Raw genomic sequence first — 16,323 nt, forward strand, 5'->3', positions numbered from 1 at the left:
ACTCGAGAGGAAAAGGTGGCTGTTTTAGTGACTTGAAGAATCCTTGTGCTTCAACCAGACTTGGTCCTGAAGGAGAAAAGGAAGGCATTTATCCAGTCGGTGACCCCGGGCACCATAAATGGCTTGTTGGATGAACTATTAGAGAAAAAAGTGCTGAACCAGGAGGAGATGGAGAAAGTAAGAAATGAAAATACCACTGTTATGGACAAGGCCCGAGCTTTGATAGATTCGGTCACTCGGAAAGGGCCCCAAGCAAGCCAGATCTGCATCATTTACATTTGTGAAGAGGACTCCCACCTGGCAGACAAGCTGGGGCTCTCCTCAGGTAAGGCCAATGACTCCGGCTAAAGTCCACATAGGCCCTGGTCGTCCTATCCATATCTGATTTCTTTACTGGTCTTGTTAGTTTGCAGACGACTTCTTTATGTCTGGCTTCAGGGCCACATTTCTAAATCAGTGGCACTATCTACGTCCCCTGTCCCATTACTCTTTGTACCTTTTCCTTTAGCCTCAGGATCTTTCTTTGGATTAAAACTCATTTCCCATCCTGAATATGTGGTAGCTCAGCTCAGTTGTTGGAACTTATGAGAACAGTCTGATAAGCTTATACTGTATTCTCTAGTCCCCCTGGCAGGGCACATTACTTAGTTATTTAGTCAGTTATTTAGTTAAGTCTAGGGATCCCTAGAAACTTATATAGTTATCTGACATGAAGACTTAAGGTCTATAACCAAGTAGTTTTTATAATTTCTCTCCAAAATTTTGCTCTCCTGGAGGAATAAAACATATTTCAATGATGGTGAGGCACTCAGAGAATCAATTCAATGCATACAAGAAAAGCTAGGATTTTAAAAGTGGACTCTTTCTTCTCATTGCCCTCTTGCATTTTCTTTTGAGGAAAGTGGTCCATGAGCATGGACTGAGGCTGTGGACCATTGTGTAAGGCCCACCCTCTACCTCCCATCCTCTTGGCCCCGATACAGGACTCAGGCATCTGACCTGCCCCTTCTCTCTATAGTCCCTTAGTCCCACACAGCAAAGATGGGAGCGAGCTCCCTGCCACTGGTCTCTTTTATGCTCCCCAAATTCAATCATAAGGAAAGTTTGTTCCTTGAAGGAGAGAAGCTTTTCATCCTAGGGACTAGGGGAAGCCTAGGCCTATCTTACTGACAAAGCAAAGTTCATCTATGGATAATTTCTTGTTTTTTGTTTTAATACCTTTTTTCCATTTAACACTCTACCCAAATTAAAGACAATCAATAAGTAACAACGAGGGTTCAGAATAATTGTAAAATAGCCAAAGTTTCTTCTTCCTTGACCCATTCCTTTCAGTTCATAGTCCTCAAGTTCTAGAAGCACTTGGACAACCCACTACAGTAAGGCTAACAGCTGGAGTCGCCCCGCTGCTTGTCAGCTGACGCCTCCTCAGTCAGCTTTGTCAGCCTGTGTCTCTCCCTCACCTACTTGCCAATTGTTTTCAGAGCCACAGAATATGGTAATCAGATGCCTAATTGAATGACTCTAATGGGAGAGAGCTTTCTGAAAGAAAGTTCTTGGCATGAACACTACTGCCATAACCAGGCCTCCTCCAGAAAATGTCTTGAATTTACTGCTGGTTAATCTAGTCCAGCAGCCTAGATTGAGAGGATGGGGCAAGCTGCAGTCTGTTGCCTTGAGCTTGACATTTTGTGGGACAGCCTATGGCTCTGCCTCATTCAGAGCAGGGAAATGGACCATATTTTGTCTGTGGAAATCTTATCTGCAGTAGGTACTATGAAATGAAGACTCGGGATATATCATATTTGTTAGCTCATGCCAATTCTTAAAGTTTCTGGAAAAGGTTCTCAGGTGTGTGTTGTTATATTGAGATCCTTATAAAAATGTAAAGAACTTTAAATTTAACTCTTGTCCTTGAAATTGGCAATCATGATGAATCGTGACTTCAGAGGATACGCTAATAGATCTGAGGGGTTTTATGAAACCCAATAGCGTAAGAGTAAGGCTTTTCGGTGTTTTTCTCCTCAGAGTGCGACACTGAGTAGGGTGAGTGCAGATTACAGGAACTGTGGTCAGGGCCCCTGTCACATGCATCAATCTATAATGCCCTTTGTGGGCTGGCAGAGTGTTTCGTGAGCAAGTCCCCAGGATTAACGGTCAAAGGAGATTTGTGTTTATATCTGAGATCTGCCATTTTCCTGTTCTCTGGCACTTAGAAAATTAACTAAATGCTGATTGAGGGAAGATGGGTGAGTCACCTCATCATCATTTTCTGCTGCAATAAATCTTGGCAAGGGTAAGTGTCTGAGCCTTTTCTTCTTACTTTTTTCTGAAGTCCAGGTCAGCTCTGAGTTAGCTTCACTTTGCACATGCCTGCTATGCCGTAGTGGTCGCCTTAGGAGCCACCTTGAAGCATGCATATCGAGAGAATTCTTGATTCTACAGCTGATGGAATCTCAATTCCACTTTCATCAGAGAAAGTGGAAATCAAGGGATTTACTTGCAGACATTCTCTTGTTCTGCCTCAAATGTTTAGGTCCAGTCATTCACGTAGGGAGGCTTTTTTTGCCCAGTGATGCTCGTGGTTCCAGGTAAATCACAATTTGACCAGGGTCAAAGCTCATGGAAGTTATTTTCAATAGGGAGTTTCCAACACATTGGGGCAAGATCCGACAGAGAAAGTGATTAATTTGTTGCCTTTATCTTTCCTCAGGTGCACACTCGGAAAATGCTCATAGTACGCAAGACTCCCTAGCACAGCCTCTCCTCTTCTCAGGTAATGGCATGTTCAGACAGGAACCGTTTCGAACCCCTCTTCCCTGGCATGAGCTACAGATTCATGGGATAAACCCAGGGTGAGGCAGCGGGCAATTCTCCTGCATGGATCCTACGCCTTTTTCTCTTTTTAATATATTCTGCTTTAGCAGAAGTCATTCCTGCCCTTTCACTACCATGTGTCTACTGACAAATTCTGAATCTGTGTCCCAGATTCTGATTGCCCACTTGAACATCACACTTCATTCTTCTAATGCCTGCTGATCACATGCACTCACATCTCCCACCCACCCCTTTTCCCTACGTATCCAGAGCCGAACTTACCATCCCTCCTTCCCTGCACCTTGCTTCTCCAGTTTTCTCTGTCTCAGTGGTGGTGCCACCATCACCAAGTTACTCAGACCAGAAACCTGAAATTCTCTTTTTAGCTCTTTCCTCCCTTAGTTCCACCATCCAAGCAGTGGCCAACTTTTGTTGATGCCTCTCTCAAATCCAGATCTGTCTAGCCCCTTCCAGTCCTATAGTTTAGAGCCCCTATTCCTACAGTTCCCTATGATTCTCTAGCCATAATTCTCATTATATTTTTTTGTATTTTAAAAAATAAATTCATCAGTGTCCCCCACTGAGCTTTAAGCTTTATGAGGAAATTGGACAGGTGTGACTTGTTCACGGTTATGATCCCATCTGACAGTAGATGCCTCATAGTGTGCATGCCATAGATATTTGTTAAAATACTATTTTACTAAATAATTTCATCATAATTTGTATTATTTGCTAGGCCATTAGAAAAATATTTCGCCCATGCCAACTGTGTTCCAGACCTTGTCCTATGTACTGTTTAGAGAGTAATAAAAAAGACAAACAGAGTTTCTGCTTTTATGAACAAGTTATGAGTGACTGGGTATTTAAGAATCTCCATGACCGAATTAAAGGTAGCAAAATAATTAGGGATGTCTATAACACTACACACCCCCGTATCAGTTAAGATGATATAGAATGCTGCAAAAAAAATCCAAACCTTTTAATGGCTTGTATATGATAGAAACTTAGGTCTCATTCATAAGCGGGCATACTTCATCAGCAGGCATCTCTCCACCAAGTGCTAACTCGGACACCTAGACCTCTTCTGTCACATGGCTTTGATATCTATAATACACAATGCCAAAACGACTGTGGTCGTAACCACCCAGTTAATGGCAGTGGAAGAAATACGGAAAATCATTTGTGAGAGATTTTGCTAGAATTGGCCTGGATGTGTGTGTCACACACCATGGTTCTGCTTGCCTTCCATTGTCTAGAACTCCAGCACATGGCCACACCTGCTAGGGTGGTTGGCCACACGGACTAGACTAGCTGTGTGCCCAGGAAGAAGACGACAGTGGCTTGTTGAGTAGGTAGCCAGAAACTGCCACAAAATTTTAAATGCAAAATGTCTCATTTCACACACTATTGAAGGTGGCACAAGAAAATCCCAGGTCCAGGATGAAAAGGAAGAACTTTAAAATATTTCAGTCCTCTATCCTGAGAAAATGGTCTCAGCTTTATTGAGTCTTGATAAGGCCAATATGTATCAGATTCCTTATTAGTAAACCTTGTTTTTGTATGAGTCCAGCTTCTTGCTTACTAAATAATCAGTGTTTTATTTGTCGTGGAACAATAATTTACTCACAATTCTTGAATTATTTCATCCAAAAATGATCTTTTTCTCTTAAAGTAAAAATACCTTATATTTGGAAGAAATTTAGAGGCCACAGAAGCAAATATTTCACCAAGTTTGAAAGTAACTGTAGTGAATCTATTAAGGGTGGCTACCTCATGCATGTTTTCTTAGATATTTCATGGGATGGGACACTCACTATACACCCAAATGCCCCATTCCTTTACTAAGAAAAATTAGCTCTAATATAATCTAGATATTCCTCTTTAATATTCTCCATTGTCCCCCAGATTCCTGTATGAAGAACTAGAACATTTCTTCCACCTAATAATGATTTCTATAGTTGTCTCCAATATATTCATTCTAATTATCTTTTACTTTACCCACAGCAAATGCATTTCATGTTGCCTTGGTTTACCTAAATAAATATACTGTAATTTCTTCAAATTTTCCTCAAAAATTGAATATGACTTTTTTGTTTGAATAGTTTAGCTTCTGACAGATATTCCAAATATTGTGAAAACATATTTATTTTGAAACAGACGTTATGTTACTCCTTTAGCAAGTACATCACACTGTTGGATAGTGTTGAACTTGTAATAAAATAAACCCTAAAGGCTTTACTCACATAAAACACTGTGAAAACTCTTCCTCATATATTTGTATGATCAGTGTTCAGTGCTATGAATCCATTTAGTATGAATTTTGATTTTAGCATTTATCATTCTATTTCATAGTCATTCTAGTTAATATATTCAATATGCTTCACCTGCATCCCCATATGTACACAGAGTAGGGAGATCCTGAACGACAGGACAAAGCCCTTCCTTCCTTCCTTCCTTCCTTCCTTCCTTCCTTCCTTCCTTCCTTCCTTCCTTCCTTCCTTCCTCCCTCCCTCCCTCCCTCCCTCCCTCCCTCCCTCCCTCCCTCCCTCCCTCCCTTCCTTCCTTCCTTCCTTCCTTCCTTCCTTCCTTCCTCCTCCCTCCCTCCTTCCCTCCCTCCTTCCCTCCTTCCTTCTTCTCTAATGTCTACTCTCATGTCTATTAAGTATATAAATTAATAAACATATACAGTTTTAAAAACATTGAAAATGAGTAATTAACCTCCACCTCCATTAAATTTTATTCTCAACTTTAAATCATTAGAAATAAATTTATATCTTAACTATTTTATCTAATATATTGATTTTCTTTTTCCTGAGAGTCCTGTCATGCATGGCCTTGAAAAATTCCCTTTTCATTCTTTAACCTAAAATATATGTAAAAAAGCTAGTCAGAAGAGATAAAGGTAGATTCTTATATCACACCACTGGAAATCTCCTCTGTTTTGGGATGTGTTCCAATAGCAGTGACTCACTCAACAGTGTTAACAACTGGCCCGGGGTTTTTCTTCTAAGGATTCACTTTCTCCTCCGTCACTTCACATGCAGATCATGCTGTGAGGAGCACCTAGTGGGACACTCAGGGATGCCATTATTCATAATGTTTCTTGTCTGTTGCAGCTCGCCAGGCAGTGCAAGAAAACCCAGCTAACCTTGCATCCCCAGGACCAGGAGGGAGCCTCAAGCTTTGCACCCTAGAAGTAGCCCAAAGGATACAGAATGAAAAGTCAGCAGAGGTGCTACTCTCAGAAAACAGGATCTGGGTGAAAGAAACACTGGAAACCACTTGAAAGGGCACTGGAACTTTCTTAGAGCCAATTTCCTAAGGAAGTTCTAGAAAATCATCCTGCTGCTTCCCTTACATAAAGGATTTCTATCTCCTAGTTCCAGGCTTATGTATTGAGTTCCAAGTTTGATACAATTCCCTGAGAAAATAATTATAATAATAACAACAATGGCATTCATTCAATGCTTAATAGAAAACAGATACTGTTCTAAGCAATGTTGCACATAATAACACCTTGAATCTTAAAAATAGCCCATTTTATAGATCAGGAAACTATGGCATGGATTATAAAATATTCTTGGCAAAACCAGTAAGCTGAGAAGTCAGTTTTAAAATTCTGTCATTCTTGCTTCAAAGCCTGTTCTTTTCTCACAGTCTTAACTCTCAAAAATAATTAAATCAAGTGGTCATCTGGACATTTATCTGTAAGCTCTATTCCATCTCTTATAGTAAGATTCATTTGCCTTCCCTGTTCTTATATGTGGTTCATGAGATTTGGTTTCTGGATAGGACTATAGGAGGAGAAACCATCTTATGCCCTCAAGATGAAATTTAACAAAAGAGAACAAGACTGTTTATACAATTTTCATTTCCTACAGATTTACCCAATAATGGAAAAGCTTACTCGCAAACGTATTGCCCTCATTATCTGCAACACAGAGTTTGACAAGCTTCCCAAGAGAACTGGAGCTGATGCTGATATCAGAGGTATGAAGATGTTGCTAGAAGGTCTGGGATATGCAGTGGATGTAAGAGAAAATCTCACTGCTTCGGTAAGTTCTTCCAGAATGTAGGGTCAGTGATCACTCCCTTCATTTTACTAAAGAACTTTTGGTTGTAGCACCAGAAATTTAATTTCTTGATAGTTTAAAATTTAAATTTGCCCTTGGAAGGTGCTTAATGCCACACTAACCCCTTTTAACAGAGTCTTTTAGCAAGAGTCCATGGAATTTTTATTTGGGAATTGTTCTATTAACACAATAATACCCTTTCCTCTCCATAAGAAATTCCTGAACAACACCCTATAACCCTATGTCATCTTTCTTTGAATTGAAACTTAAATTTTCTTTTGTATCCTATTGATTTTTATATCATCCAAGAATTCCTTAAGTATCTTTTTATTGAATACCCCAGATGCCATGATAATGAATCTCATCATGCAAAATTAATGGAATGGTCTCTTCCAGGACATGATTACAGAGCTGAAGGCATTCGCTGCCCGGGAGGAACTCAAGGACTCTGACAGTACTTTCCTGGTGTTCATGTCTCATGGTATTCGGGAAGGCATTTGCGGGAAGAAACACTCTGAGGAAGTCTCAGATGTATTAAACATCAACACCATCTTTCAAAGTTTGAACACTAGGAACTGTCCAAGTTTGAAGGACAAACCCAAGGTGATCATTGTCCAGGCCTGCCGTGGTGGTGAGTGTGATGTCTGTTAGAACACAAGACATACAAGTAGTGACCTCTTCATTGATATACATTTTCTGTGCCTGCTCCTTAATGTCAAAGCACACGTACTGTCTGCAAACAAAACTGTAGCTTCTGTGAGTTGTATGAATAGTTGGTAGATATTTATTCCATTTTCAACTAAAGAGGTACACTTTTAGTCTTAGGACTTTGACTTTTCAATGCCATTAGAATTCATTTAAGGGTTAGTAGAAATAAGAGTTGTTAAAAAGATAGTTCCTCTAGTGTATGTGTGTATATGCATTTGAATGAAAGATAGCCACAAATAAATTAGTAAATATGGTTGAACAGAGGTTTAAGGGAGAAAGTAATTCTCTCCGCTGTTGGTAGTAACAAAATACCAAATCTTGTCTTTCTAGAGAATGAAGGGGTGGTGTGGTTAAAAGATTCAGCAGGAGGTCCTGGAACTGGCTTCTCATTGGATCCAGAAGATTTTGAAGATGATGCCATTAGGAAAGCCCACATAGAGAAGGATTTTATTGCTTTCTGCTCTTCAACGCCAGGTAACAACTGCCTGTATAGGACCCCTTCATGGGCATTACCAATGCAGAAATCCACACACACTCTATGGAGAATGGATATCTGTTGAACTTTCTATGAGATTTCTGAAAAACAACTAAAGCAGTCCTCCCAGTTTAAACCTTCAAATAACTTTATCCACAGAGATCAAATGTACATATATTTACACTAAATTAGTAATAAACTCCCACGGTGCAGAAATTGTTTCCTGGAACTGCAAGGGATCAATTGAGGAGTATCTACACTGAAGTGAATTAGAATCTGACTCCATGTAGGAAAGGCTCACAGTGTTGGGATCAATCAGGAGTTCAATTTGCCTGAACCTCATCATGTATTTACAGAGAAGTAGTATTTACAGGGGCAGGGAGAGGTAGAAAAGCTGACAAAGCATATTGAGTCTCTAAGTTAAACTGTCTTCAACTAGAAGTATAGAGTGGATGAAAAAGAAAAAACCTTAATGATTTCTAAATCTAGGCTATGGGTTAAGAATACTGCCAATTATATCCTGACCCTGCCTTTTCATATTTTATAAACTAGTTCTAGATATCTAGCCTCTCTGGGCTTTCTTTGAATTCCTCACTGATGTATGTAAATACAATATCATTGTTCTAAGATTTGAATGAGATTTTATATATTATATATATATGTATATATATATATATATATATATATATATATATATATATATACAGAAAGAAGAGAGAGAGAATGATACAGAGTAAACCACACATGAAATAATTGCTATTATTAAAGATGTTTGTATTTTTAAGTTAACTCAAGGTTTCTACCTTTGATTCCAGCATTCCACAAAAGATTTGCCTCTGGCTATAGAGTCCTTTATAGACACCTTGGCTTCTCAGCATCCATCGTGCTGAGTTTTCTCTTCTTCTTTTCTTTTCCTCAACCTTCTGTTGCAGATGACTCTTAAAAACTTCAATTCCTTTGTCTTCCGCTAGGAAACTTAGCTTCATAGTCTCTGGTAATCATAGGTACATTGTGGTGCTCTCCTGAACATATGGGACCATTTACTCTCTTAATTTCACAGAGAACTTGTGGAGATTTCTGCCTCCACCCTCTCTCCCATCCCCTGCCTTTAACTAGAACCAGCTTCATAAAATACCTGTGACTTTAAATAGAATTTTAATCTATTTTTATTATATACTTTATTACCATTATTATTGGCTAAAAGGTTCTGTTAAAGCTTGTGTCCATGGTTATATACATAGCTTTTCTCTCAAATATTTCTTTGCAAAATTTTTAAATGGCTCCATGATTTCTATGTCTCTACTATTTATATAATTAATATCATTCTTCAATATTTCTCTTTCATAAGACTGTTTTTTCCTCTAGTACAATATGATCTTTTTCTCTTAAACCATTTTTAGGTTTTTATTTCTTTTATATTGGCACCATTTTCATATTTAGTTAACATTTTTTTGGTACAAATACCATATGATCAATATTATTTGATTTTAATTAAATTATTTACAAGGTAGATATTAAAGGTTATTAACATAGTTACTCTGTATACACTGGGTATAACATATCCTATATTCTCCCAAACACTTATAATACATTATATGTGGTCTTTCAATATATTTTTGTGGCAGAACGTTTTACCCTTCCTACCTTTTACAGTCAAGGCCCTTGCATTTTGGAGTGTATAATTAACTGAAATTAGAGTCAGTAAATAGCACTCTTGGGATCCACACTCAGGTATTTCTTCTCCAAGGTCCATTCACTTCCCTCTACCCCATTCTGCCTTCTCCTCCCCACCTACTAGATTTGCAGGTCCTTGAACTCAGAGACTATGCCAAGCTAATAACTGCACCGTATATGGCATTCTTCATATGACATTAATAATTGTGGAGTATCAGTAAAAATATACTCACTAAACTTTGAATATATTCACTAAATAATGGCAAAGAGTGTCTAGAAAACAGTATGAACTAACAGCCTTCCTCAGCTGGAGTGGAAGTCCTAGAATTCTGTTTTTATGGCCAGACAAGAGTTTTGCATGAGATTTGGAACATGCTTTATTCACAGATAATGTTTCTTGGAGACATCCCAAACGGGGCTCTCTTTTTATTATTAAACTCATCGAATGTTTGCAAGAATACGCCTGGTCCTGTGATGTGGAGGAAATTTTCCGAAAGGTAAGGCTCTAGATGTTTCTCATACTCTATTTCCCTGGATATTTGACTATTCCAGTTGAAACCTAAGAAGCAACTCTAAACATGCTTATCTTTCAGAAATGCCCTTTCCAAATGAACTTTGAGGTTCTTTGGTGAATCAGAAAACCTACAAGCCAGATCCAATCTGCTATGATCTAGAAATCAACCCCTAGAAAATAATAATTTATTTTAACTCCCCTCTAGCCCTAAGTAGACAAACAAGTGGACTCCAATTTGCCTGTGTCCATAGCTATTAGATCCAGCAATAGATTTAAACAGTCTGGTCATTCCATGATTGGATATATATATTACTATGATTCTTACAGATGCACAACCTTTTTGTTTTTATGATATATTTTGCTATACTTTTTTGTAATTTTTCCAGCTTAAGTAAAGATTCTTCCACTCAGGGGGGAAAAAAATACAGACTCTCTTTTCCTTTTAGGTTCGATTTTCATTTGAGTCACCCGATGGTAAGGCACAGATGCCCACCACTGAAAGAGTGACTTTGACAAGACGTTTCTACCTCTTTCCAGGATATTAATATAAGTAAGTTCTATCATGTCAATGGACAGATGTGTGTGTGTGGTGGGGATGGGTGAGCTTGAAGAAGAGGGCTTCAACTTCATCCTGGTCAAGGTCTTAATGTCTCGTATGGTAAATGAGAGGGACTAAAAAGATGCTTTCTGCTGGTTCAGTGCAGAGCATATTGCTCTTCTCTCAAAGTTCAGCAGTTAGATGTCCCTTTCTCAGGGTCAGTTGATATAGCAGATATAGATTGAAATGTGGCCAAAAGATGATGAAAGCTTGGTTTTAGATGCTCCTCTTTTTCACGCAGCAGGGCAATATTTAGACATAACATGGGCTCTTCCTTTTTATGAGTGTGTGTGTCCCCATAAGTGGAGTGATCTTTCAACTTGCATTTATTTTAGCAGAACTCTTTTTTTTTAATGTTTGTTTGTGTGTGTTTTCTTGTAGAAAACCAGGAGTTCTGTCATTCTGTTCTGGTTTTTGGAATGATACGTGCAGGAAGAAGACATTTTTTTAAAAGTTCCAATAAATCTGAAATAAAAAAATGAAAAGTTGTCATGGTGTTTTTCTATTCTGAGAAGACAGAGGTAGAATTTGGAGCTTGTAATGGAATTGGAATCTTTAGACTTGATCCATGAGCACTGAAGCACCTAATAGCACTATTCTTTCTTTCTAGAAACCATTTTCTGGGCTTTCAGTTTTAGGGACAGAGATGCAAATCACAGTAGCTACCTGACATCAAAGAATCTGGAACTCAGCAGGAGAGATGCAGAGTGTGATATGTGACTTATCCAAAATCTTAGAGTTTACCACTGCCAAATCCTTAGCCAGAAATTATATATCTCTATTCTTCCTTAAGGTATTTTAGGGATGGAAAGTAATTTTGATTCAACCTCAGGCAATTCATAGTTTACAGTCTTATTGAGAAGACAAGATAGTCAACAAGCACAAAATAATTAGCTGATAATACACTACACCCTATGAATAAGTGCTAGGATGTGTTGTATACAAAGTAATATCTTTGTGTGGTGCAGTGGTAATAAATTTGGGGTGAAATCCTCCACTCAGCACTGTGAGACTTGGGAAGAACTGGAAGGAAGACCTTTTCACTTGCAATTATGAGCCCTTTCCAATCCTAACCCATTAAGAGTGGAGGTGAATTTCTGACCTTTTAAAGACCTTCAAAGTTGACCATCACTCTTTTTTTTCCCCTCAACTGTTCTTCTGTACATATTTCTTTTGTATTACCATGCATTTGTTCTACTACAGCCTGAGACAGCCTCTACTGTCACTCATTCTTCAGAGAGTATCAAAAAAGGGTAGTGAGAAGTCACCCTCAGGCTTGGGAGGTTAAATAAAAGCACGAGGGGAGTGGAGACAAAGATTCCTTCAGAACTTATCCATAAAAACTCAAAATGACAGGGAGACAGGAAGGGGAGGATACCAGCACAGTTGAAGCAGAAAACAAAAGCTATATTGGATAGTTCTTAACAGGAAATGAAAGGAGACCTGTTAGTTTTCACTGCTTCATGACCTCTAGGTGAGCAGGGATGCATGCTGAGCCATCAGGGAAAGAAGAGAGGGAAGGAGGCAATGAAGAGAGAGAGAGAAAGGAAACCAGTCAGAAGTGCAAGTCCATAGGAAAAATTTTCGTCATTTACAATTTTTTTTTCTTCCTAAAGTAAGAAATTTTTCTTCCCAGGGGACTTCCCAGCAGCGGGTGTCAACTTCTAAGCAGTCGTTGACCAATGTGTGATTAGCTGTCCCTTCCCCTTGCATTGTGCAAATGCTCAGAGTTTCATTTTCAAGCCTGGGGCTCACTTGACAGCAGAGGGAAGGCACTGAGGCTGTTGTTGTTACCTATGGCTGGTGAGTAGGGCTCTTTTCTGACTAAAGGTCAGGGACCTGGGTCTTAGGAAACACTTTGTTTGTTGCTCTGTGACAAACAGAAATAACAAAAGGGAAAGGAGAGCCGAGAGCTGGTGGTTTGCAAGCGGAATTCTCCTTGCTGGCTCTGGGTAACCTGAATCAGCCAGGTGACACTGCCCTGGGGAAGCAGAAGGGAAGTGAGGTTTCCAGGTATTCTAGACCCGGGAAGAGTTCATTCCTTTCTTTCAGCTCATGGTCACAAAGGGGAGGAGGGCTCAGGCCGACAGAGTGAGTTGTCTGTGTGTGAGGCAACTCTTGAAGATGCTAAATGCCCTGAAATATCCTCGCTCCCTATGGATCCCAGACGAGCCGCCTAGACGAACCTTTGACTCCCCTTCCTCTGTCCTGCCCTGTATCGAATTACACATTTGGTCTTTTAAGGTGACTCTTTCACCCCCTTTCCCTCTAGCCCTGGTGCCAATGATGACGCTAGGACAGCTTTTCCTAGATTGCCCTCGCAGTTTTTTCACCGGTCTCCCCCTCTCTAGGTTTTCCTCCCGTCCATCCTGCACCCTGTTCTCAGGTCGTTTTTCTTATACACAGAAGCTCGGAGAGCAAAGAAGTGGGGCCATTAGTTGTTTATGCAGTTTGTGGTTACACTTGCATCAGGGCAGTTTTGGTTTCATTCTCGCGTTTGAAAAGGAAGGGGCTCAACTAGACCAGCAGTTTCTAAACTTTATAACAAACCTGAAGAATGTGTAACCATTTTTTAAAATCCAGATTATTCAGATTATCCTGACCCTGAATTTCTCAATCTTAAATAGACTGTAGGGATTTCTTACCCTGTAAAGATTTGTATCTAATTCTCATATAGGTGGCCAGGCACAGGCTTGCTTGCAGATTTGAATCATTAGGAAAAATGACTAGTTATCTTTCAGTTCTCACATTCTAGATATCTATACATGTAATTTTCTTTCTCAGGAACTATAGTGGCTTCCTATGGCCTCTTTAAAAATGTCTGAACTTTTTGGACAGGTTTTCCTACCTTTCAAAATATATTTATCCATTTTTCCACTGGTCCCTCTAAAATATGAATTCAGCTTCACAAAAATATTTTTGTATTTACTGTATTTACCTTCCTTTTTCATATATATATATATATATATATATATATATATATATTTCTTTGATTCTCTTTATGATATAATTTTCTCCAGGTTTTATGACATTTAACTTAAGTTCCTAAAATACAAGGGTTGATTGCTTTCTTTTCTTGTCTCCTTCATGACACTAATACAGCATTTGGCTGGAGAGCAGTAAGTTAAATTCACACTCACTGCTACCTGTTTGTCCAGGCAAGATGGCCTCACTGATTATTGGATTGCAGTCAGGACATCATTAGACAATAGATGTGAGAAACTGAAAGGCAAGAGACAAAAACAAGTAAATGGCCGCATACATATGAACAACCAAGTTTGGTTAGCTATTATTAAAATAATTAACAACTACTAGGAAAAAATGCTAGCCTAGTGAGAAACGAGGTGTCCTGTGAGCATATACCTGACACTCTGTCTAGTCTTGGAGGAGTGGGGAAACAGGAATAAATATGGGAGTGGGAGACTGCCCACCCAGAAGAACCTCAGCTCTGGAACTTAATTTGTTCCGGATGTCTGTTTGAGAAGCAATTTATTAGAAAACCAATCACTTTTTTCTCCCATTAGAAATCATGTAAATGGCATTAATCTGTTCCAGACCCCCAAATGATTTCCTGTTTTAATATTTCCCAATTGCCTGTGAGCATTGTTTCGTGAGCACTTTCACATTCTTAGCAACATCAGCACACTTGATGGCCCTTGTATGTTTTAAAATTGTGCTAATCGTGATTTCACCATGCCATGCTTGGTAGCCAGATCAGACACATGAACACCTCTATTATACTTTGCAATTATTTCTTTTTTAAACTCCATCATTGTTCCTACAACTTTCCTTTTCACTTTCTTGCTATCCCTGACGTTTTTAGGACCCATGGTGATTTATTGTATGTATTTAATAATAACAGGCCGCAACAAAAGCAAAAAAAAAACCCACCAAAACACAAAAATATTCACAGCACAATTTCCTGAGATGTTAACAACATGAGGTTTGGTGGTAAACTGGCTCACACTGGCACATTCTTTCTTCTGTTTGTTGCCTGAGAGGCACGTGACTGATCATTCAGGTATCAGCATGAAAGGGTTGTCTGGTCAGGAACAGAGATTTTGTTTGACAAGGAGACATTTTTCTGTGAACAACTTTGTGGGGAACTGAATTGCTTCTAGATGGGAGGTGTTCGAGAACCGAGGTTTGCTGTAAGGGCTTTCTAGAAACTGAACGTAGTAAACAAGGTGGGTAAGTGGCAGAGGAGAGTGAATGAATGAGAAGACCTAAATTAAGCTAAGCTCAGAGGTGTCAGTATCAACTCTAGATTTTAGAATACTAATTCTGCTTTGTTGTGGAAAACAGAGTAGAAGGAACCAAACTTAGATTTATAAGGTTCTTGAAGTAATTTAAAAAAAAAAGAAGAATGCTGGCCTGAAATGGAATAGGGTGCACTTAGAAATGAGAGAAGTAGTCAGATTCCACAAATATTTAACAGATAAAAATCAGTACAATTTGAGGCAAGATGGAAATTAAGTTATTCAGAAAGCAGAAGAGAGCTGTTATTACCATGTTTTACTGGTTTGAGGTACTTGGTGTTTAGATATCATTTGCTAGTTTAGGGAACAAAGCAGGTGAATAAAAAATGAACAGATCCACTTTATAAAGCTGAGTTTAACAAGTTTGTGGAATATTGGGAGGAGATGGATATATGAGTTTCAGTTTTGATATGCACATCTGGGCTGAATCTATAAATTTGGGGGTAATTTATAATCAAGCCATGAGAATATAGAGATGAGGAGAAGAGGAACTAGGACCACACTCTTGGGTTGTATTGTTAACTCTATTTCTCCGCATGCCATGCACTCAGTCAACACTATACCACCTTGTTGAGTGCACAGATAAATGCAACTGAAGCCTGGAGCTTAGGCAGACTAAATATTCCACACACTAACCTGCATACTGTTTGCAAACTCTCTGTTCTAACATTTGTATACTGCATTGTATCTCAGTGTTTCTGTTATCTTTTCTAAGAAGCCTTTGTGGCTTCACCTGCAGAAATTTACCCAGTCTTCTTTGAGTCCCTGCAGCACTTTATATCATTTTAAGCAACTCTTCACCAAGTATCATGTAATGTAGTTTGATGATTTAAGAGTGGGGGGTCTGAACCCCTGAGTTTGAATCCCTTCTCCTTGCTTACTGTACGCAGTGTGGACTATACATACAATTTGGGTCAAGTACTTAATTAACTTCTCTTTGTTTGTTTTTTAATAGAATTATTAATATACAAGTTAGATGGAGTTTTGGTAAAGTTTAAGTGAGAAGGTTCATGCATAACACTTGGTGCCAATGGGGGCCTGATAAATATTAACTATTATTACTGAAACTGTGCTGTAAAAACAATATGTGAATCCCAATTTGTGTGATTTGGGGCAAATGATCTATAAAATAAGAAAAAGAATGTCTTTCTCATTGTGATGATATGGCATATTAATATTTGTATTTAGCACAGAGACTTATAAATAAT

General features: G+C 38.8%; 1 protein-coding gene across 4 annotated transcripts in view; it reads left to right on the plus strand.

Moving 5' to 3' along the window:
- Positions 1-16,323, plus strand: part of CASP1 (caspase 1) — a 29,785-nt gene that overhangs the window by 666 nt on the left and 12,796 nt on the right. For 2 of the 4 annotated variants that reach the window (XM_081153211.1, XM_081153209.1), the window contains exon 1: positions 12,592-12,659. In XM_081153211.1, coding sequence (XP_081009337.1) covers positions 12,653-12,659 — 7 coding nt within the window. In that variant the 5' untranslated portion in view covers positions 12,592-12,652. Of the gene's footprint in view, positions 1-58; positions 326-2,710; positions 2,774-5,930; positions 6,047-6,695; positions 6,870-7,283; positions 7,519-7,925; positions 8,070-10,131; positions 10,242-10,704; positions 10,809-11,237; positions 12,660-16,323 lie in introns of those variants that run through there. The other 2 variants (XM_081153208.1, XM_081153210.1) reach the window with 2 other exon arrangements.

The sequence above is a fragment of the Miniopterus schreibersii genome, assembly GCF_964146895.1.
Source record: "Miniopterus schreibersii genome assembly, chromosome: 12".
NCBI classification, from domain to species: domain Eukaryota; kingdom Metazoa; phylum Chordata; class Mammalia; order Chiroptera; family Miniopteridae; genus Miniopterus; species Miniopterus schreibersii.